The sequence below is a fragment of the Phaenicophaeus curvirostris genome, chromosome 19, assembly GCF_032191515.1.
Source record: "Phaenicophaeus curvirostris isolate KB17595 chromosome 19, BPBGC_Pcur_1.0, whole genome shotgun sequence".
NCBI lineage: Eukaryota > Metazoa > Chordata > Aves > Cuculiformes > Cuculidae > Phaenicophaeus > Phaenicophaeus curvirostris.
Window position 1 is genome coordinate 3769598 of NC_091410.1, and position 22078 is coordinate 3791675.

At 51.0% G+C, this 22078-nt stretch overlaps 1 protein-coding gene across 1 annotated transcript in view; it reads right to left on the reverse strand.

Annotated features, from left to right (window-relative positions):
• The window catches only part of NTN1 (netrin 1), a 115958-nt gene that overhangs the window by 29076 nt on the left and 64804 nt on the right, over positions 1 to 22078 (reverse strand). Inside the window, exons 3-4 of the mRNA XM_069872333.1 lie at positions 6678 to 6827; positions 4869 to 4922 (exon numbers count right to left, since the gene is read on the reverse strand). Coding sequence (XP_069728434.1) covers positions 4869 to 4922; positions 6678 to 6827 — 204 coding nt within the window. The remainder of the gene's footprint in view (positions 1 to 4868; positions 4923 to 6677; positions 6828 to 22078) is intronic.

Here is a 22078-nt window from a genome sequence, read left to right on the forward strand (position 1 = left end):
GTTCCAGAGCAGAAACCTGACTGCCCATCTCCCTTCTCCAAGCTGCTTCCGGAAGGTATTAATCATCCTCGCATACCGTGGCATGCATCCACCTCTGTGCTGGGTTGCCTGTGAGCTCTGGGAAAGCCAAGCTGCTTCAAGTCCGTATGCATCTGAGCGAGCCCGTGGATCATTAAGAGTGGGGTTTTTTTTTCCCTTTTCTGTGCTTACATCTAGACTCTTGCTCACCATCTAGGAACAAAGGGGCCTAGGCAACACGTTGAGCAGAAATGGGCTGGAGAAGGGCTCTTGATCAGGGAGTGCGGGGTTAGGATGAGGGGAACGGTTTTGAGGTGAAAGAGGGAGAAATATTTTGCTGTGAGGGTGGGGAGGCCCTGGCCCTGGTTGCCCAGCGCAGTGGTGGCTGCCCCATCCCTGGAAGTGTTCAAGGCCAGGTCGGATGGGGCTTGGAGCCCCTGATCCAGTGGGAGGTGTCCCTGCCTACGGCAGGAGGTTGGAACTGGGTGGGCTTCGAGGTCCCTTCTAACCCAAATCCTTCTGTGATTCTATGAAATGTCTTTTGGAAAGTCCAGATCTGGTTTTGCAACTGTGGAGGCCAATTTCCAGGGGAAAACCATGCTAAGTCACATCAGTCCAATCACCTGGTTTTGTTTAAGCCCACAAGCTGAAATCATCTACCTAAGATAATAATTTCCAAGCCAGTCTGGATTCAATTCAGATAAGGCAATGACTGACTGGCAGGTTTGTAAACCTTTTCCCCTCGCTGAATTGTATTTTGTATTTTGACTGTGTCCCCTTCTGTATCTCTGGACGGGACCAGAGAAGGATGAGGTTGTAGCAAGAGCTTTCCTTGCCTGGCCATGAAAATGAGAAGCACCTCCTCCTCCTCCTCCAACCTCCCAGCAATGGAGACCATGAATGCATTTCATCTAAACAGTTCAGTTTTAGATCATTTCCTCAGATTGATTTGGACCTTTGAGAGCAAACAGCAGCCAGGCAGAACCCCACACACCAAAGTCGGCATTGTTCTACCCCTTGTACCAGGGCCAGCTTTGGCCTGGGCTCTTTTGAAATGAATCCCTCATCAGCTCAGAGCAGCAGTGATGCTAACTGGGCTCTTGGCGAGGAAGGCACTTTCTGCCCTGTGTAGCTAGAGCAAAGGGAATAAAGCAGCATCTCTCCCAGAACTGGCTGCACCCAAAGCCTCCCACTAATTCTCCATAACCCTCTTGCTCCCATGCCACGGGAGCTCTGGCTCACAGACACACTGATTTAAGGGTTTGGCAAGAAAACTCCACAGATTTCTGTGGGATGCTTCAGGGTGGCTGTTGGGGCCGAGTGATGCTGAGCCCCAGGACCGCCTGATGCTCCCCACCAAGGGGAAGGGATGAAATAGTGAGGGTTCAAGCTCCTTGAACAAGATGGTGCTTTAGAAGTCCAATAAAAATCACTTTGAGAAGAATTATGATCACCCACTGGGCCCATTGGGTTGCTGAGCTCGGCACAGCCTCCGCTGGGCTTTTGTGGGGAGGGAGCGCGAGTGGCTCATGGCAAAATGGATTGGTCCCTAGATGCCCCTCCAGGCTGAAGCAGAGAGATCCAGCCCTCCTGTGACACAGGAATCCAAGAGACGCTGTGGAGTCATTTCTCATAGCTCGCAGGCTGTAAGAATGGCTGACTTGCTCCAAGCCTGCAGACAACCCTCTCCCAGCCTCCAGCAAGGGGTCACTTTGCTGAAGGCATGTCTCTAACCCTGATGAGATGTTCTCAGTTACAGGTTTTATGCAAACCTAACTGGGCTTGGGCAGACCCCTGAATAACCCTTCTCTCCGGGATGAGGATGCAGTCAGTGATGGGGCTTGCTCCCTTCCCAGTGGGGCCGTTTGCTGTGCTGGGCTCTGGGGGCTCAGGACTGGAGGCTGCATCCCTACCAGCAGCACCAGGGAGAGATGGCCCCTTTGTAGCAAGGCTGGAAGGTGTTTCAGACACCTACCCAAAGTCTTGGTCAAAGGTATGGGTCATGTCCTGACCCCACAGCCATCCCCATGGACTCACTCACCCAGGCAGATAAGCGAGTGACAGGGAGCATTGGCCTCTCCCTATCTGCACAGAGACCTGCTCTTCCTTGTCCTGCTCAAGGGTCCGATCGCTGCAGGCTCTGTGCTTTTGCCTTGCCCACCCTGGTCCTGCTCTCTGGCCAGCTGAGGGATCACGGGGGCAAATAGCCCAGCACTGGCCCCAGCCCCCTGCGCACAGTCACCGGTGCCGAGCTGGGGGCCGTGACTCGCAGCCTGGTGCAGCCGCAGGTCACACTGCCACAGCACATCAGCTCAGGGCAGGCGCTGACAGGGCTGTGGCCAATTGAGGTGGCACGTGGAATTTGGGATGGCTGAATGCAGCTGCCCCAGTTGGCATTTGCCCAGGACAGTGCAGGGAGTTCACAGGAATGAGCTCTTTCCTCGGCCGTATTGGTATCCACGTGGCAAACATAGGTGGGGTGTGTGCCACCCCCAAACCAGTCCTCACCTGTGAATTGTGGGGCAGCAGAGCTGGGGCTCCAGCAGCTCTTTCAGCCGGGATGTTGGCTGATGGAAGCGGATAAATTCCTCCCAGCCCTTGCCTGCATCCAGCCCCTGTCATGGTCGTGCTCTGGGAAGATGCAAGAGGACATGTGGACCAGCAGGGGAAATACTCTGAATAATAAAGACTGTACCTCAGAAAAGCCCTTTTGGACTCATGAACAGGAACATGACCAGATAAATGAGGTCTGAAAAGCAGCAAAATAGCATTGATGGATCCCTCTGGTGAGTTCAAACTCGAGGGCACTGCTCAAGTGCCACCTCTTACCACCAGCTCCAAGGCTGGTAGGCAGCTTAGCAGGGCAAACTGCACACAAAGCCAACTTGAGGGATGCGTCCCACCACAGTGATAGGACAGAGTGATTGTTTGCTCACTCTGAAGTGCACCCCGTGCCCTGCAACCTGACCTCAAGCAGGGGAGGAACAGCACCAGCCAGTCCTGCCTCAGGAGAGGGCTGATGTGTCTGTACTAGGTGGAACACGCTCTGGCCCGGGGCAGGAGAGAGCCCAAGGAAAGGAGAGTCCACTAAGGACCACAGACACTCCAGGGTGACTCAGAAGATCCAGCATCTCTTCTATGCCCCTAATGATCCTTAGTGGGTCAGTAGAGTGTGCCAGGCCAGGCAGATGCAGGGTGGCATGGGTGTCCCTGTGGGAAGGCTTCCACCAAGAACAGAGTCCCTGGCAGGGTCAGACAGCCTGTCTGATGCTGGGAATGGGTGGAAAGGACAGGACTGCCCAGGCTCCTGCACTCTCTGTTACACCAGCCTACCCCATGCTGCCAAGCTCACCCAGACAGAATGAGGTTCTGGCTGGGAGGAGCCCAGTGTGAGTGCTGGGACAGCTTCTGCTCCCAGGGGCAGCAATGGTGCAAGGAGACCCCAGCACAAAGATGCTGTAGCTCCACACACAGGGCTTCCCCCCAGCTCTGCATCTCCTTGGCTGCCAAATACCCACATTAGTTGGCAGAGCCTGTGACAAAGCCGGTGTCACCGGCTTTGGTATGAGAGGTCTGCTCTGCCATCCATGCTGCAGGCTGAGAACATAACAGGTTTGGGAGGCTATGGGGGAAGGAATAGATGGATCCTGGTGAGGAGATACCCCATGTCCTTCACAGTCGTGGTGATGCTCAAATACCCCAGGAACCTGCAGGCAGCAGGATGGGATAAGTTACCCATTCCCTCTGGCCCCTGCTGTCACCCCCTGCTCAGACTCGTCAAACCCCAGGGATACTGGAGACAGGAAAGTGCTTTGGTGACATTGTGGGGGCAGGTATTGGCATCTCTTAGGGTGTAAATCATGAGGGGAGGTTGGCGCAGTGTTGGTGATGGAGCATATGAAGGGATGCGGTGAGCCCTGGGTAGGGTTGCATGGGTCAGGGACAAGGGGAGGAGAAATGAGAGGGTGTACACACCCTGATGTGCCCAAGCTTCCTCAGGATGACTGCAGCTTGCATAAATATGGTGACCCAAATCCATCAGGGCTGAGCTGCTGTCCCCAGGCTGCAGCCGGTACTGCGGGACCTCTTCCTGCAGGATCTGCAGCTGCAGGACCTCCTGCTCTGAGCTAACATGTTGACCCTGATCTTACAGTCACTGGCCTTGAGACACCTCTGAGCATGATTGGCCCCAACGATGCCACCAACCACAGCCATGTCCCACCCCAGGGTCCGCAAAGCCAGACACGAGACACGTCACTATAACTCACAGGTCACACCAGCACCTAAGGTTTCCTAGCACCAGAATACAAGGAACTAGGCCAATAAAGGAAATACTCATATGAAGCAGCAAGCAACGCTTAGGCTTTTTTTGTTCTTTTTTGGAGGATTTTTGGTTTTCCAATCATTCTCCACCAGGAAAACTTGGTAGGACTGTTCTCTTACTCTCTTTGGAAAGTAACAGGTGAGCTTCAATAATCAGTGATGCTTTTGAGTTCTTACCTCTTTTCCATCAAACATTGTTCCCACATTGGGAACCCTTGTCTGCTTATAGATTTGGCATCTCTGGGAAAACCTTTCTACATCATAGAATTATAGAACCAGTAAGGTTGCAAAAGACCCCTAAGATCATCAAGTCCGTCTACTCCCATGTGCTCCTAGAAACACCCACCTCTTGGGGTGCGGCGCGCTAGTTTCAAACACTCAGACATTTGGGGCATAGGAGGAAACCACCTGTTCCAATGCAAGCAACAGAATTTACGTACATATAATTCAATGCTGTTTCAGCTCAGGCAAATGACTGCTCAGAAGACCTTTAGCACCAAGATGCTTTAAAAGAAGAGACAACGTACCTGCAGGCTCCTCCGTGCTGCTGGCAGTGGTGGTTGGGGGAGCAGCGGGGATCTCTGTGCAGGACAGCAGGAAGCAGACAGGACAAGAAAGGGAATAAAAGAAGGAGGTATTAGTCCAGATCCCAAAGACCCTTGACCCCTTCCCAACCATGTCTACCAGCAAGGGTTTTTTTCCCAGCTATGTTCTCCACCAAGAGCTGTGGCCCCTTAGAAAGGATGTTTTGCTGGGACACAGCTCTCCTGGGTGCCCAAACAGTGTCTGGCTTGCAGGGCCAGGGCTCACGCCAGCGGACAGCCTTGAGCACAGGCTCCCAGTGCCTGCTTGGATCGTGTGGAAATTCTGTGTCTGTCTTTATTTAGTGCAAAGAATCCCAAGGGAGGTGATGCAAGGAACAATCTATCCTCCGATTTACCATAGCCCTGGGGAATGATTAATGATAAACCTTTGTGCATACTTGCTGCAAAGCATACCCGAGCTGTGACTGCAGCATCGTGGGGAAACAAGCCTCTGGTTTGAACTCTTGCTGTCCCATTGCAACACAGGGAAGAATGACTCTCAAGTGACCAGAAACCACCTTGGAATGCATGTTTTCTTCAGCAGGAGAAGGTGGATAAAGGGTATCTGCCCCAGAATTTGGCAATCTGTGAGGCAGATTCTGTGAGGGGACAGTGCAGGAGCAGACTATGCATTCCCAACAAAGACTTGATTCTTTCAACCTTCACTTTTCTTTACACATTGGGTCTTTTTTCCCCTTTTAGTAGCAAAGAATCAACTTGGAATTTCACTGGCCCAGGTTGCCCAGAGCAGGGGTGGCTGCCCCATCCCTGGAGGGGTTCAAGGCCAGGTTGGATGGGGCTTGGAGCCCCTGATCCAGTGGGAGGTGTCCCTGCCCATGGCAGGGGTGGAACTGGATGGGCTTTGAGGTCCCTTCCAACCCAAACCGTTCTATGATTCTGTGATAACCTTGATGGGAGCAGCTGGCCCTGGGCACCTTAATTCTGATGCTTCGTTTCCTTAGGGCATGTGAAGACATCTCTTGCAAGGTGCATGAGCTACTGAATAATCCAACAAGAGCAATCCCAACAGGCAGCAGAAAGAAGATGAAGCACGCCTTGCCTGGGCAGTGGGTGCTTGACAAGGATCAAGTTGGGATGTGGATGCTTGCAGAGCAAAAGCTGCAGTAAAGAGGCTTTGGGTGCTGTGTGTGGTGCTTGCTGCTGTAGCTTTGAGAGCAGGAGAAGACAGCATCTTTGGAAGGTAAACTAAAGAACAAACCCAAGGAAGCAAACAGCGCACCAATGCATTTTTCTGTGTGCCTTGTGTGAGTCTAAGATCCCCTGTAGCAAGTCAGGTGCTATCAGCACATTACTGTGCTGGCAGCTCCACCAACCCAGTAGCTCCTCTGGTCTGAGCTCTGTGCACAGCCTGATTTGGGAGAGAAAAATCTCTTCATGCCTTAGGATCATACCTGATGCAGTACCCCAAAGCAGTGTGCCCATGGGGCACCTCAGCTCTCTAAAGCGAAATCACAGCTTTCCTTAGGGTTTCTGGTAAACTGGTGTGCAACTGCTCTCACACAACCTCCCCAACATGGCAGATGAGCTGCTTGGAAGAGCAGGGTGAATTTTGGAGAACATGCCCCGCTGCGGGCAGTGTGGCTGGCAGGGGTACCCAGGCAGCTCTGTCCCTAACACCTGCTGGCACGTATTTGGTGGGTTTAGTAGCCACCCAGGCTGGGCAGCAGCTCCTGCAGGTCTATAGAGGTTAGTATCTCTAATCTACAGACATTAAAAAAGTGATCCACCTACTTATGCAGGGAGCAATGGGAGACCGGCTCTGCTGGTAGCCTTTGGCGCATCGATTGCACGTGATGCCGGTGACGCCGTCTTTACAGGGACATTGGCCCGTGGTTTGGTTACAGGTCTGGCCAGCGGCTCCCACAGGATGGCAATCGCACTCTGTGGGGGGAACACACAACAAGAGGGTCAGGGGGACAGCAGAGCGGGTGCAGGCAGCGTTGTGGCATCAGCAGGGAGCAGGGTGAACGCTGTAGGCTGACAGCAGCTCTCGGCATGGCTCCACCTTCTCCGCAGCCAGTTCTGGACCTCCGGCAAACATCGCATCCATCCAGCAACTGCACTGACCTGAAACAGAGGTGGCATTTGGCAGGGGGTGTGCACACGGCTGTTGCATGGGCACAGGGGGGATAGCACGGGAGAGGGGGGATGTGGAACGGACTCGATGATCCGGTGGGTTTCTTCCAACCTGGTTATTCTATGATTCTATGATCTCAAGCAGGACAATGAGTATTCTTCGCTCTAGGGAGGGGCCATGGGGTGCCTGAGACCCTGCTTGAGGAAATCCACCCATAGACACCGCAACCACCTCATCCTGTAGATCTTGTGATCAAGTAAGAGTTTGCAGGGCTTGAAGAGGAGCAGAACAGGAAAAGCAGCACTGCAGGAATAACTCTGGGAGCTAGAGCACCCGCTGTCCCCACCCGAGCCAGCTTCAACCCTCCCTGGGCTTCCTAAAGCAGCAGCGGGACTGTAAGGAAGAGGTAAAAACCCAAGCATTTCATCAGCCTTTCAACACAGGAGATCTCAGACAGGAAGCATTTGCTTTCTGAGATGTTGGGAATTCATTTCACGTGCACTACAAAATAACCCACCACTCTCTTTTCAGTGCTTTTACTCGAGCCCTTCCCTGCTGAGCAGCATCCCTGGCAGCTGGCACTGCGGGCGAAGGAAGGAAATGCCCTTGTGGGATGCAGGCAGGCTCAAGGACCTGCTGTTGCCGGCCAGATGGATGGAGGCTTGTCGACAGAGCTGGGCAGATGTGAAGGGTTTGGCAGGGCATGTAAATACTGCACTTGAAATCATTCACCATCTCATTTCTCACAGTGGGACTTTACCGGCGCAGCTGTTTGTTAAAAAAAGGGGGTGAAAAAGCATCGGGGCTTGTTATCATCACTCTTCCAAAAGGATTATGGCCTTGCACATTTGTTAACAGCCCTGATTTCTAAGAGCTGCGAGCACGGTGCCAGACTGTGGTCTGCCCCTGCTGAGTGGTGGCAGGGAAAGACAGGAAAGCTTTCCTTTTCTTGTGCAGCATCCTCGGGAAGAGCCAGCCAAAAGCCTCCCTTGGGAGCACTGATCCTGCTCTCCTTCTGCCCTTTGGAGGAGCTGCTTGCCAGAAAAAGGACTGGGGGAAAACCTGTCCCACTGCCCAAAATCTGGTCTGCGGGTCAGGACCAGTGTGTCTCCAGGGGCTCCAGAAGCTCAGTTTGGTTTTCAAACACCTCCAAATCACCCAACCTGAGCATATCACTCCCATCAGGATTTGTGCTGGCCTCTACAAGTCTTCTTGATTCATCTTGCACCCCATGGCTCTGCAACACCCTAAATCCACCTCTCTTGGGGATGGTAGATCACACCCCCCATTCATTTGTGCTGGGTGTCAAGTTTTGGTGTTTGACAGAAGCTTCCTTCCAGCTCCCCCCATCACCATCCAACTCTCTGCACTAGCAGCCCCCAATCTGACCTTCACTGGGTAGCAGACCCCAGCTGGGAGCTGCAGTGGAGCTGGGATGATGCCTGGAGCTCCCCTGCACTGGGATGTCCCCTTCCCCCTGCACAGGGCATCCCATCCCTACATATTTCTCCCGCTGCCCCCGGCCCTGCCAGCACTGGATGGGAAGAGACCGAGCTTTGCCAAAACCTGATGATTTTTCACATGGCAGGGAAAAAAAACCACAAAACATTTGCATCTTTTTTCCTCCTCCACTAACATTTTTGGTTTAGGTTTTTTAATTAAAAGCCCTATTGTCCACCCCTACCTTGAGCTGCCTCTGGGAACCAGCTGCTTGCAAACCTGTCTGTACGGAAAACTTGCTTTTTTCTACCAAACCCAGTTTTGATTGGAAAAGTTTTAAGCGCTTTGTTTTAACATTAAACCAGCGATGCTGGTGATGAGTGCAGAGAACGATGTTTAGGGAAAGTCTACATGCTGCAGCCCCAGGGGATGGCTTCAGAATCGCTGGGGGAGAGGAAATGAATAAATATACATTAAGCAATAGCCTAAAGAAGGAGCAGAGTTGAGGAAGAGAAGAGAGGCAGGAGTTAACATGAAAATAAGCAAATCAGGCCAGGGTTACACAAGAAGAGGCAAAGGGCAGGAGGATGGGGAGGAACATGCCTCATGTTTCAGGCGTCCCCTCTGGGGCTGCGCGTGCTGGTTTCAGGCATTGCCTGCAAACCCCCATCCTGTGAGTAATCCTCCCCCATGTGAATGGATCGCATGGATTTCAGTGGGACTGCTTGGATGGGAGAGGGGAAAAAAAAGAGGAAAAAAAAGGAAAAAAGACTTTATGATGAGTAAGATTCACAGAATCAGGCTCTTGGAGGCTGGGCTGCAGAGCACAGAGTGCTCTTTTGGACACCACATAAATAAATAGCGATGATGCTGCTTCCTTCCCTCATGAGGTAATGCCTTGGCACAGCTTGTCCAAAGCTGCTGTGGTTATTTTTACAGCCGTATCTGTCTGAGGTCTCCTCTCTCCCCACACCGGGCTGCTGGGAGGGCTCTGCATCACGGGTGTCAGCCGTGTCTCCATGGGTGACAAGTAGGCAAGTGGCACAGGAGCTGGGAATCACCAGCCCTCAGTCCAGACCCTCACCAGGGAAACCCCTGGCTGATCGCTGAGAGCTCCCTCATGCCATAGGGTAAGCCCTCTCTGGGTGTAGGGATGTGCTTTCTGCCCCTGGTTCCCAACTCTTTGTTGCAGCAGAGGACCCTGCAAGTGCGGGATGACTGTCCTGGCCAGCACCACTCTGGCTCTTCCAACGCCTGACCCGATTCTGACTTTTCTGTCTTCCAGAAAACTCTCCGAATCAGCAGCATCTCAACTCTCCTGGTGTGGGAAGGCAGGAGGTGGTCTAAGCAGTGTCTGCAGATGTACATTTGCTGTCACTGTCCCAGAGGAACTGAACTAGAGCCAGCAATTAGGAGAAATTAAAGGCAATTTGCAGTTCCCTGGCCAGTGCAAACACTTGCAGCCAGCAATTACAGGCTCTTCTCCTTCCCTAACCATGGAGTAGCTGTGCTGCCAGTGATAATGCTGATTTTTCCAGTACAGTTCAAATTCCTTAAGGTTGTAATTCCAAACTGAGGAAAGAGGTCATTAGAGTCGCAAAGTGGGGGGTGATTGGTGCAGACACCCCTTTGGCATCCTTACTGTTTTTCTGATAGGCATTTTTTAAGTCCCCAAACACATTTTCATGCCAGGACTTCCTTGGGTGCTTGTCCGTCACCCACCATGATGCAGAATGTCAGCATCCTCTGCCCTGAGCAGAGCAGAGACCATGGGGGACCAAAGCTGAGAAAACCTCACTGATCAGGAAAGGAGGGTGCGTGGGATATTGTTAGAGGTAATTAGGAGGATAACATCTGAGTCATCCTCTGAACCCTCAATGCCTTGCTTAAAAGGATTGCTCCGTAGAGGAGGAAGATGTTATGGAGAACAAGTCTTATCAGGAGCAGCTGAGGGACCTGGGGCTGTTCAGCCTGGAGAAGAGGAGGCTGAGGGGAGACCTCATCGCTCTCTGCGGCTTCTGGAAAGGAGGTTGTGGTGAGGTGGGCGCTGGGCTCTTCTCCCAAGTAACAAGGGATAGGATGAGAGGAAATAGCCTCCGGTTGCGCCAGGGGAGGTTCAGATTGGAGATTAGGAAAAATGTATTTAGTGAAAGAACAGTGAAGCTCTGGCAGAGGCTGCCCAGGGCAGTGGAAGAGTCGCCATCCCTAGAGGGGTTCAAAAAACTCTGTAGCCGTGGCACTTTTGGACGTGGCTCAGCAGGCACGGTGTGGTTGGGCTGACAGTCAGATTGGATGGGTTTAGAGGTCTTTTGCAACCTCAACAAGTCTATGGTTCCATGTGACAGGAGCAAACAGGAATGGCACTGGTGCAAGGAAACAGTGCGTCCTTAGTCTGTCAGTTCACACAGCATCAGGGGGAAGGAAAATAACTATCATGATTTAGGTCTTCCAGAAAAACTTCAAGGAAAATCTTGCATGTGGCAGAGATGACCAGGAATTCCTAGAAAAAAACGTAGTTATTTCCCACTTACAAACCTGGCTGTGGAGGAGAAAACAAGGAGCAGGAGTACATGGCAAGGTTTTAATGGGAGATGAGAGCAACAATGGGGGTGCCTCTGCCCACAGAAGCTGATTCTTCCTATGTAATAACCATGACCTGGGAAGCAGGGTTCTAACAGCCTCTTTAGGTGACCACCATCAACTTGGCTGGTCCAGAGATGAGGAGACCATGTAGGTCTTCTCTGAGACTTACACCGGCCAAGTGGGTGAGGGGATGGCAGACAAAAACCAGAAGGAAGCATAAATCGGAAGGAGGGAACAAGACGGCTCGCATACGCTGAAGGGTCCCAATTAACTGCAAGCACTCCGGGAAAAGATCTAGGAGTCAATGAAACATCTGGCTGATTGCAACAGAGCTCAGAAGAGCAACAAGATAGCAGGTTGTGTTGTGAAAAGAGTGGAGTAACACTGAATATAATATCATGACACCACAGAAATCAATAGTACATCCTCAGCTGGCAAAGCGGAGTGAAAGGCATGGAGAGGCACCCATCTGAGGGAGACGGAAAAGATGAGAAATGCCTTGCCAAGAGACGATGGAGGGATGCCAAGCTATGTGCAGAGCCGAGAAGGTCAGACAGGTGCTCCTCTTCACTGGTCCTTAAAATACAGGGACAAAGGGACATTCAATGCTTTTAAAAGGCAACCTTTTTCAACGATAAAAGGAAATGCTTCTTTGCACTGCACGTAATTAACTCGTAGAACTCATGCTACGAGACACCATGGCAGAGGCCCAACAGGATTAGATAGGGCTCTGAATGAGAACATCTGTAGTTACATTAGCTGGGATTAATATATATATGGATATAAGCACTCTGAGCCAGCTACTAACTGCCTGCAGTTTGGAAGAGATTTCCCCTGGGGCCACGCTGTTGCAAAACTGCCTGTCGTAGAGTTTTATATCTCTGTCTGGAGCTTCCAAGACAAGACACTATAATATACCCAAATCTGCTGAGGCAGAGCATCATCCACTCGACTGCCTTTCTCTGCTTCAGCTGAGACCTGGCTGCTTTGGGACTCAAAAACACCTGAAATCTTAGAATCAGACATAAAACGATAAAAACTGCCCTGGAAGAGCAGTTGAAGGTGCTGGGATGTCTCCGTCCCACTGAAGGTTGACAAATAAGCATGACAAAAATGCAAGCATTTTCCCACCCCTGAATTTCAGTCAGAGGCATTCCCAGCTGCTCATCTTCCCTCACACAGAGAAGTAAACAGAGGCTTAGCCCTCTTCTACTGTGACCTTTTTTTTTAAAGATACCTGAAAGGACTTGCATTTTTGGAGAATTACCACCTTCCTGGTTTCAGGGAAGCTCTTTCCTTGGGAGAGTTCAGAATGATGAAAAAGCCATTTGACAGAACAACAGACAAAGACTGATTTCACAGGGTGTCCAGATATCCTCTTGTCACATCATGCCTGCAGTGATAACACAGGTCACCGGGCTTCCAGGTTTAAAAGCTGAAAATGTGACCATTTTCCTGATGTCCAAGGCAGTGGTGGCTGCCCCCTTCCTGGAGGTGTTCAAGGCTAGGTTGGACGGGGCTTGGAGCCCCTGATTCAGTGGGAGATGTCCCTGCCCATGTCTGGAGGGTTGGAATTAGTTGAACTTTAAGGTCCCTTCCAACTCAAAGTGGTCTATGATTCTGTGACTTGTGTCTTTGGAGAACCAATTCAAAATGAGTGGTGGTCCTTCCTTTGAAGACCTACCCTGATCATTTGTCCATGGGTGAGGAGAGTTATGATTTGATATCTATGAACCTGAGCTATGTGGAGAGGTTTATGAGGGCTCTGGGAATAGGATTCTGTGGGGCTGGGCGAGACCATATGTAATAGCAGAGCATCTCCACCACAAGAGGAAAAATCCTACACATTCACATCATGGGGAAGAAAAACTGTGGTATTTAATGTGTACCCACCCAGCTTAGTCCCAGCTGGTTTGCTAACCAGAGGCAGAGGTTGAAATGTCGCTGTGTTAACACTGAATACTAATAATGGCTTTAAATATTAACTGTTAACTAATTTGTGATGAGATCGTCGGCTTGTCTGCAATATTGTGGACTGGATTTAGTTCTCCAAAGGATCATGTTCATGCACAATGTCCCCCAGCACATTCTCTTGGAGATTTAAAGGTTTCTTGCCAGCAGAAAATGAATTCCCCCTTTTATCAGGCAAAGCCAAGTAATCTCTCCGTGTTTCACAGTGTCCCTCCTCCTGTGCCGCTTCTCAGGGCTCTCCCATTTCTTCCTCCTGAACTGGCACTCGGGGAAGCCAAGGGCTTTGGCACCCTGCAGTTTGGGCCAAATTTCACAGATTAGACCTTGTCTTTGTCTTCTCTGTAACAAGTAACAGACGGGGCCCACAATGCCTCCACTGAGCAGGAGTCGCCGCTAATCCGGAGGGGGCTTTGAACCACAGTAATAAATCCACTTTTTGGGCAGGCGCGCTATGGGCAGGCATTAGCGATACAGACAATAAGACAATTATGGCAGCATTTTCCAGAATGCTTGAAAATCCTCTTGTTCAAAAATTGTTCATAATTCCCCTGTCGTCTCAGAGCTCCTCTGTTTGGGTGATGTAGTGGAGCCGCAGAAGCCACCAGGGAGAGCAGTGGGGATGCTGGGATACCCAGGGATGAAGCACTGGGAAGTTCTCCCCACATTGCTGAACAGGACTTGGGTTTTCTCATGGAGGATACCATTCCTTCTATTTTTCAGCCCTGAAGAGAAAGACCCAGGCTGCTGGGGAATGAGATTCTCAACGTGATCTGGGAATGTGCACTTGCAGCCCAGAAACCAACCATGTCCTGGGCTGCATCCACAGCCGTGGGACCAGCAGGGCCAGGGAGGGGATTCTGCCTCTCTGCTCTGCTCTGGTGAGACCCATTTGGAGTCCTGAGTTTAGTTCTGGAGTCCTCAGCACAGGAAGGACATGGAGCTGTTGAAGCCAGTCCAGAGAGGGCCACAGAGATGATCCAAGGACTGGAGAACCTCACATATGAGGAGAGGCTGAGAGAGTTGGGGTTGTTCAGCCCAGAGAACAGAAGGCTGCAGGGAGACCTTAGAGCAGCTCCCAGTGCTGAAAGGGGCTCCAGAAAAGCTGGGGAGGGGCTGTTGATGAGGGAGTGCAGGGATAGGATGAGGGGGAATGGTTTTCAGCTGAAAGAGGGGAGACTGAGATGATATCTTAAGAAGAAATGTTTTGCTGTGAGGGTGGCGAGGCCCTGGCCCAGGTTGCCCAGAGCAGTGGTGGCTGCCCCATCCCTGGAGGTGTTCAAGGCCAGGTTGGATGGGGCTTTGAGTGATCTGATGCAGTGGGAGGTGTCCCTGCCCATGGCAGGGGGTGGAACTGGATGGGCTTTGAGATCCCTTCCAACCCAAACAAGGATCTCTGTCTTAATAACTCACACTTTTCATTTTAACATGGTTAAAAACATAAAAGGGCACATGAGTGAGCAGGACTGAGTGTTGTTTTAATGTTCTAGACTAGTTTTCACTCTTGAGAACAGATCCTAAGCAGGAAATTATCTCAACAGAATGAAAATATTTATGGAGAAGACAAATTATTCCTTTTCTTTCTTCTGTCTTGGATATATGCAAAGTTCTGGCTATGGGAATGAAATTTAGCAACTTCTGTTCTTAATCTGGGACTGGTGATGAAGAACTGGGGTTGAGTCTGTTTTTCTTTCTTAATAGGGTGCAAAATCCCCTCTATTGTGTTGCACCCTGCCACTTCTGAAACCCGACATTCCAAACCTGCCCTTCAGGATTGCTTAGGGATATATTTCTGCTGAAAACCAAAACCCTAGCAGTCTGGAAGGTGGTCAGCCCCAGATTTAGCCAGTAGAACTCCCCTTGGGCACCATCATTGCAAGGATGGTTTTTTTCTAAAATCGTAGAATCGTTTGGTTGGAAAAGACCTTTGAGATCATCAAATCTAACTGTACCCATCCCCTACTAAACCATAGCCCTGAGCACATCTCTACCTGTCTTTAGAACACCCCGAACACCTCGAGGGATGGAGACTCAACCACCTCCTCAGGCAGCCTCTGCCAGTGCCTGAGAACTCTTTCAGTGAAATGTTTTTCCTGTTGTCCAATCTAAACCTCCCCGGTACAACTTGAGCTCATTTCCTCTCGTCCTATCCCTTGTTACCTGAGAAAAGAGCCCAGCACCCACCTCACTGCAACCTCCTTTCCAGGAGCTGCAGAGAGCAATGAGGTCTCCCCTCAGCCTCCTCTTCTCCAGGCTAAACAGTCTGAAGGCCTTCAGCTGCTCCTCATAAGACTTGTTCTCCAGACCCTTTACCAGCTTTGTTCCCTTCTCTGGGCACGCTCAAGCCCTCAAGGTCCTCCTTATAGTGAGGGGCCAAAACTGAACCCAGGATTTGATGTGCAGCCTCCCCAGTGCTGAGCCCATGGGGACGATCCCTTCCCTGCTCCTGCTGGCCACTCCATGGCTGATCCCAGCCAGGATGCTGGTGGCTTTTTTGGCCACCTGGGCCACTGCTGGCTCATGTGCAGCCACTATTACCCAGCACACCCAGATCCTTTTCCACCAGGCAGCTTTCCAGCCACAGTTCTCCAAGCCTGGAGCTGCACGGGAATATTGTGACCCAAGTGCAGGATCCAGCACTTTGCCTTGTTGAACTTCATGCTGTAGGTCACAGCGCTTCTGCTGGGGAATCAGCATTGTCTAAATTTTCCTAATAAGCCAGATCATCCAACTGTCTAACGTGAAACTGTGACACAGCTGTGAGAGCTTTATCGCCCCTCTGAAGGTGCTGGGAGAAAGGGTTTTATGCTGCAATGGAGAGCTCAAGGTCCTTCAGAGGCTGAGCCTCCTCCATCCCATGACTTCACTTCCCGGAGCCAGAAACACATCTTGCCCTGACCTCTGCAAGCCCCACACAGTGCTGGCAGGTTCTGCCACAGCTTTTACTCTGGGTCTCTTTATGTGCCTTTTCAGCTCCTCCTTTTGTGGGGCTGTTCCTCCCTCCAGTGCCAAGTGATTGAGGTCTTCCATCCTCATCGTCCAGAGGAGGGCTACAAAGATGATCAGAGGGCTGAAGCGCTTTCTGTAGGAGGACAGGCTGAGAGAGTTGGGCTTGGCTAACACCAATACTGGAGCTCTTTCAGAGGGAGATCTGCACAGCAGCAAGAAGTCCACCCACTTCAAATCACCAGTGGCTACAAACATGAAACTGGATCATGGTATTTGTGGTCCCTAAATGTGTGCCCTGGTGCATGGCACAATCCTCATGTGCTGTGTGGAGGTGGAGCCTCCCTGGGCTGGAGGAAAGGGCTGTGCACGGCTCTGACATTTGGGTTGTTCCTCACTGATGGCTCACATAGATCAGGCTTAATTAGAAAGTCCTTGGCACTGGAAGGCCCATGTGGAAGGGAGAGCAGAGTGAAGGCTGGCACATGGAGCCCCATCTAGCTTGAAGTGACTAGAAACTGTCTGAGTCGTTGGGTTTACCACAGGAACATTCCACTGCTGCCATGGAGTAAACTCTTGCCGCTCTGGCTCACACAAAAGCAGCTCCTTAATTTGCCTCAGCTGCTCACATGTCATTAAAACCATGGATGATTACAAGCTGGCATGGCCAGGTAGATGTGTTGCATTGAGCTCAAGCCTTCATTAAAAGAAAAATCACTCCTTTCCCATGTTTTCGTGCTACAGACTCAAAAGAGCTAAAGAGTTGCTGTAATAATCATGCTCCTTCTTTGGGGGAACCAGCCTGAGCAGGTCAATGCCCTGGGCCGTGGAGATACCAAGGAGGTGGTGGCACTTGGTGGCAGCGGCACTGAACCCTCCTGTGTTGTCCCAGGACACTTCCATGCAGAGACCCGTGTGGGAGGGACAGCTTAGAGCTGCGTTCCTATAAACTTTCTTCGACTGGTTTGTGTGTGCCTGGGGTTTGCTGATGACAAGTTTTAGATGTAGAAATGATAAATCAGTGCTCAGCTCTTTGAATAATATTGATATAAAATCACAGAGTCATGGAATGATTTGGGTGGGAAGGGACCTCAAAACCCAGCCAGTTCTCCCCTTATGGGCAGGGACACCTCCCACTGGATCAGGGGCTCCAAGCCCCATCCTACCTGGCCTTGAACCCCTCCAGGGATGGGGCAGCCACCCCTGCTCTGGGAAACCTGGACCAGGGCCTCCCCACCCTCAGCATGAAGAATTTCTTCCTAAGGTATAAAGGATTATGGGGCAGTGGGGAGAGGGTGACTGAGTCAGAGCCGTGAACAAATGCAGGATAGAAATGCAGCTAGGAAAGTTTTCTGGCGGCAGCAGAAGAGCCTGCCCTGTGGAGAAAACAAAGTCAGCATTTGGCAGACAAGTGCCTTGAAAGTCTGGGCTTCCTCTAGCAATGTGATTTCTCAGAGGTGACCAAGTTTTGATACAAGAACTTGAATCAAGTCCTGCCAGCACTATGACTTGGCTCATTGCTCATGTAAATGGTAGCTCCAGCTGATCTTCAGAGAAGAAGAAAATGACAAAAGGAAGGGAAGGAAGCTTGATAATTAAAGACAACTCCCTGGGGGAATTCATAGAAAGTATTGCTTTGGAGTCTGTGAAACCGCTGAGCTGGACTAGGGATGGGCATCAATTTGAGGTTGCTCTGGGGACAGAAGTATCTCTCTTAGGATGCATTTCACCTCCTCCTAAAGTGGACATCTCCTGCGCTGATGCCTGGCACTGATGGGGTTCCTGCAGTGACGGGAGGGAGCCTGTGGGAACCAGCCAGATGGGATACTTGCTATGGACAAGGAAAAACTGGGGAGAAGAGTCCTACCAGGAGCCACCACTGGTGGCCATACTGCCCCAGGGGACCCCTGATTTAGGGGTTTCATCTCTTGTGTCTTTGGGATATGTTAGCAGTGAACTTGCCTACACTTAGCTGTGGATTGGGAGTGTGGCAGCTGGGGACATCTCCGAGGCTTGGAGGGATCCTGGCCACCGCTGAGACCTGCAGAGATGTACCATGGACAGGATCCTCCTGTCCTACACCAGGACGTGGCCCCTGGGTCACCAACAGTGGGACACCAGGACGTTGGCCACCTAAGCCTCTGGTGTCTACTGTGGGTTTTACCCCGGCTGCTCTGCACCCCAGCTTCCAGAGGGCTCCAGGCAGCAGGGAGAGACTTCATCTCCCCTGGCTTCAGCCTTGTGAAACGAGCTCTGTTCTCTAAGCTGGTCACGCAGCTCCCTCTATAGTCAGTGGAGAGAGGCGGGGGACTCGTCCCACTGTCCCTGTCACCGGGGGCTCTGCTCTCCTCTCCAGGCAGCACAAGGAGCCAAAGGGCTTCGTTCCTCTGTGCTGTTCCCCTGAACTACATGCCTGCAGCCAGGTGGGAAGAAAACCTGCATCCACATCCATTAAATCGAAGACCAAAGGCTGAGCCCATGGGGACAGCACTCACCTTCTCTTTGCTTCCTCCCAGCCTCCAAAAAGCAAATGTCAAAGTCTTTTAAGCCTTTGTGGGTTCAAGCCAGGCAGGCTGGGAGTGCTTTTTTTCCTTTGCACAAGCCATTAAATAATCCTCCAATGCAAATGGATTTGTCTGCCCGGCTCGGCATGGGCACGGGGCTGCAGCAGCACCGGGCAGGCAGGCAATCCCATTTTTTCACCACTGAGTCCTCATGAATGTGACCTCTCCAGGACCCAAATCCTGCCCCTCCACAAGGGGTTTACCCTGGCATCCACAGCACAAGTGCATTCATAATGCGTATCATTTGTCATCTTTTCATCAAAACGTGTGTAAATCCTTTCCCTGAAGTGCAGAGCTGTTTTACAGCCAGGCTATAAAATCCTGCAGAGTTGCTGTTCCAATAGAATTACATTAGTGCCAATAATCTGGCAAATATCAGGAGTGAATTTAATCAAAAGAACTAACATCAGGGCCTTGATCTACGGCAGGCCATGACAGAGCAGAGTGGACGGAGGTTTGCAGGACCCAGATGTGGAATTTCACTTGCAACATCATTTGGAGCAGAGGGAAAGCAGAAGGAATAGGAAAGAGGGCTTCAGCATTTTGGACTCTCAGTGAGAAAACAGGGGTTACTTGCCCTTGTTCTCAGTTTTAAAAGATGAACATCCTTATGCCTGTGGTGCATTGTTTCTCAGGACAGCCCCCACACCTACGGGGCGTAAGCAGGACCCAAGCGTTTGGTATCTGCGAGACCAAAGGGCATCCTGCTCCGGCGCCCACTGGGACGAGCCCAGCCATCCCCACGGCAGAGGAGCTGCTACTATCAGATTCCTCCAGCCTGAGAATCCCTGTCCGAGGCCACGCAGAGATCAGTTTTGCGGTCTGACCTCAAAACTCCTGGGGATCCCAAGCCCTTCCTTGAGTAACTGGTGTCCCTGGGTTTGCCCGACCACCCACTCGCAGTGCTCCCAGCCCTCCTTCAGCTCCCAGCTCCAGCTTGGCAGGCTCTGGCGTGCACCCAGCATTGCCACTTCGTGCAATACCCCTGCTCCATCTGTCATCGATTCCTTTGCATGTGGCTTGCAGGCTCCGTGCCGTGCCCTGCCTGTTGTGTGGCTCTGCGACAGGACATCTCTGAGCACTGACAGCTTTTTGCTCTTTATGTCCCTACAAGAAAATAGCTGGAAGCAAATGCATGGGCAGGGAACACAGCACAGCTGCATCACTCTTAACCATCAGGGTAAAAGTCATCCTTAAAACCCAGCTCCTTATGCCTGCTGAGACAACTTCAGATCATTAAAAACAGCTTTTAATTAAATATTATCATAGATTTGGCTGTTAGAAAACCAACAAGCCCTGAGCATGGGCAAGAGGGCATTTCCCAGCTCCTCTTTCTGCTCTCCTTTTGCTGCCTGAACCTCACACCATGCCCTGCAATACATGCAAAAGCTTGTGGCATTTTCTTTTTCTTCACATTCAAACAGTAGACATTGTGCAAACATTTCTACAATTTTTGCATAAATACCAAACCCATCCAGTTTAAAATAATACAACTCATGCCTCTATAATTTCCTGACCCCAGATGCATTATGAATACATGACATAGTGCATAGGATGGAGCAAGAGATGAGAAACCCAAGTGAGAGGAAAAGCAGTTTAGCTTTAGTCTATTCAGCTGAATTAATACAAAAACATCTTCAGCAACTCTTTCATAGAACATTTGTTGTGAGTTTGCCCAAGCTCACGAGCACTTGCCAGGGTGGTTAAGTGAGCCGCAAGCTTCCCTCTCAGCTCGTGAGGCACCGGTTCTCTGTTATACGCATTCATTTGAATATGTTCCATGCAGGACAATGCATGGAGGAATGGGATGCTTGAAAGAATCAAGTCTTGGAGAGAAAACCCAACCTGCTGGGCGAGATGAGGCAGCAGGCAGTTGTGAGGGAGATGGCAGATGCTACAGGATGGTTAATTCTTTAATTCTAAACACATTCAGTCCAGAAGAGACTCTGAGAGACCATTTCCCATCAGCAGATGGTTTGGAGAGATGATAAATTCATGTTGTTATCAATGGAGAAGTGGCTGAAGTCATTAGATGGGTTTGGTTTTTTAAAAATACATGTTTGCAACAATTATCTCAGTCCCTGAACTGGGAGAGAAAAGTAGAGGGAACATAAAAACCCCTGTGTCATAAATGGAGCTAGGGAAAATGAGTTTTCAAAGGGATGCCTTTGCTGTAGGAAACTTCATTTCGCCCGCCTTTGTATAGGATGATGGATTACGCCAACAATAAACCATTGCAACTACTGTGAAATTGTGCTAATAGCCTGCAAGTCGGGGAGCTGTTCATGCACCAGCATATTTATTACATACCTTTGTATCTGTTAGCTCCTATAGCCCCATTTTTGTTGTAAGCCGTGGGGGGTTGGAGAAGTCTTTAAATTTGCCAATCTCGAATTTCAAGAGCGGGAGCGGTTCAAGAAGACAGGGGGATGAGAAAAGGACGCTTGCAAAGAGCATTTGATAGAGAGAGTGACTGAGAAAGTTGGCCTTAAATCATTGTGAAGGGCCTGGCAAATGCCAGTGCATGAGTTTCTGGGTGCTCGTTTGGGGAAACTGAGGCATGACATGGCTCTGTTTCCCACCTGCAGACATTGCTCATCATCCGGCTGTGCTTTTAGGGTAAAAGTATCATGCTATCGGTCTGCTCCAGCCACGGAGAGGCCAGCAAGAGTGAGAGATCAGGGATAGCAAGGATAAATAGGTGGGAGAGGGGGGAAAAAGGCTTCCTGGCTAGGGAGGAGAGTTGGGAAAAGCAGGAGTGAGAAAGGACTTAGGAAATATCAGCATCAGTTTGAGAGAGGGGGTTAAATGTGAGCATCACTGCCAATGAAGGGCAGGGGTTGCCTTTTCCCAGGATGAAAAAGCTGGGGATGGAGACAGCATGGGATATACCCTAAACTTCAGCTAAGTGTCCCCTCCCTGCCCCATCCACCCTGTGCTGATCCCAGAGGTCTGGGATCCCCATGGATGCATAGAGATCCCATAGCTGGGAAAGAGCCACCCTCTCCTCCAAATCCCACCATGTCCCCAGTTGCCCCCATGCTGGGGAGGCAGCCAGGATAAACCAGTCCTGGAAAGGAATTAACCGTGCCTGGGGAGTGGTGGGAATTCCCTCCGCTGCCTCACACTTCTCAACCCTTTCTGGGGAGCAGGAAGGTAAAGGAGAATCAGGGTCTGGACATCAGCAAACGAGCACGCTGCTGCCTGGGGGTGATGGGTGCCCGCCTGCATCGCTGCCTGGACGCTGCAAGGAGAGCCCACGCCTTCACAATTTCCCTTTGTTTGCCTCAACCTAACACACTGTTACTTCTGCTGCAACCCAGCCATGAAAGGAGAAATATGAACTTTATTACGACACATATCCGCTCGGGACCTGGGGGCAAGGCGCGGTGGCTGCCGGAGTCGGGCTCTGGTTGGGATGCTGAGTGTTGGAGCTGGTGTAGAAGCGGCTCAGCCCCTCTGCACCCCTGCCCTTCGGCTCCTCGGACCCAGAAACCACAGCTTCTCTCCCCACCACAGAGCCATAGGCTGGGGTCATATCCCACCAACCCCAT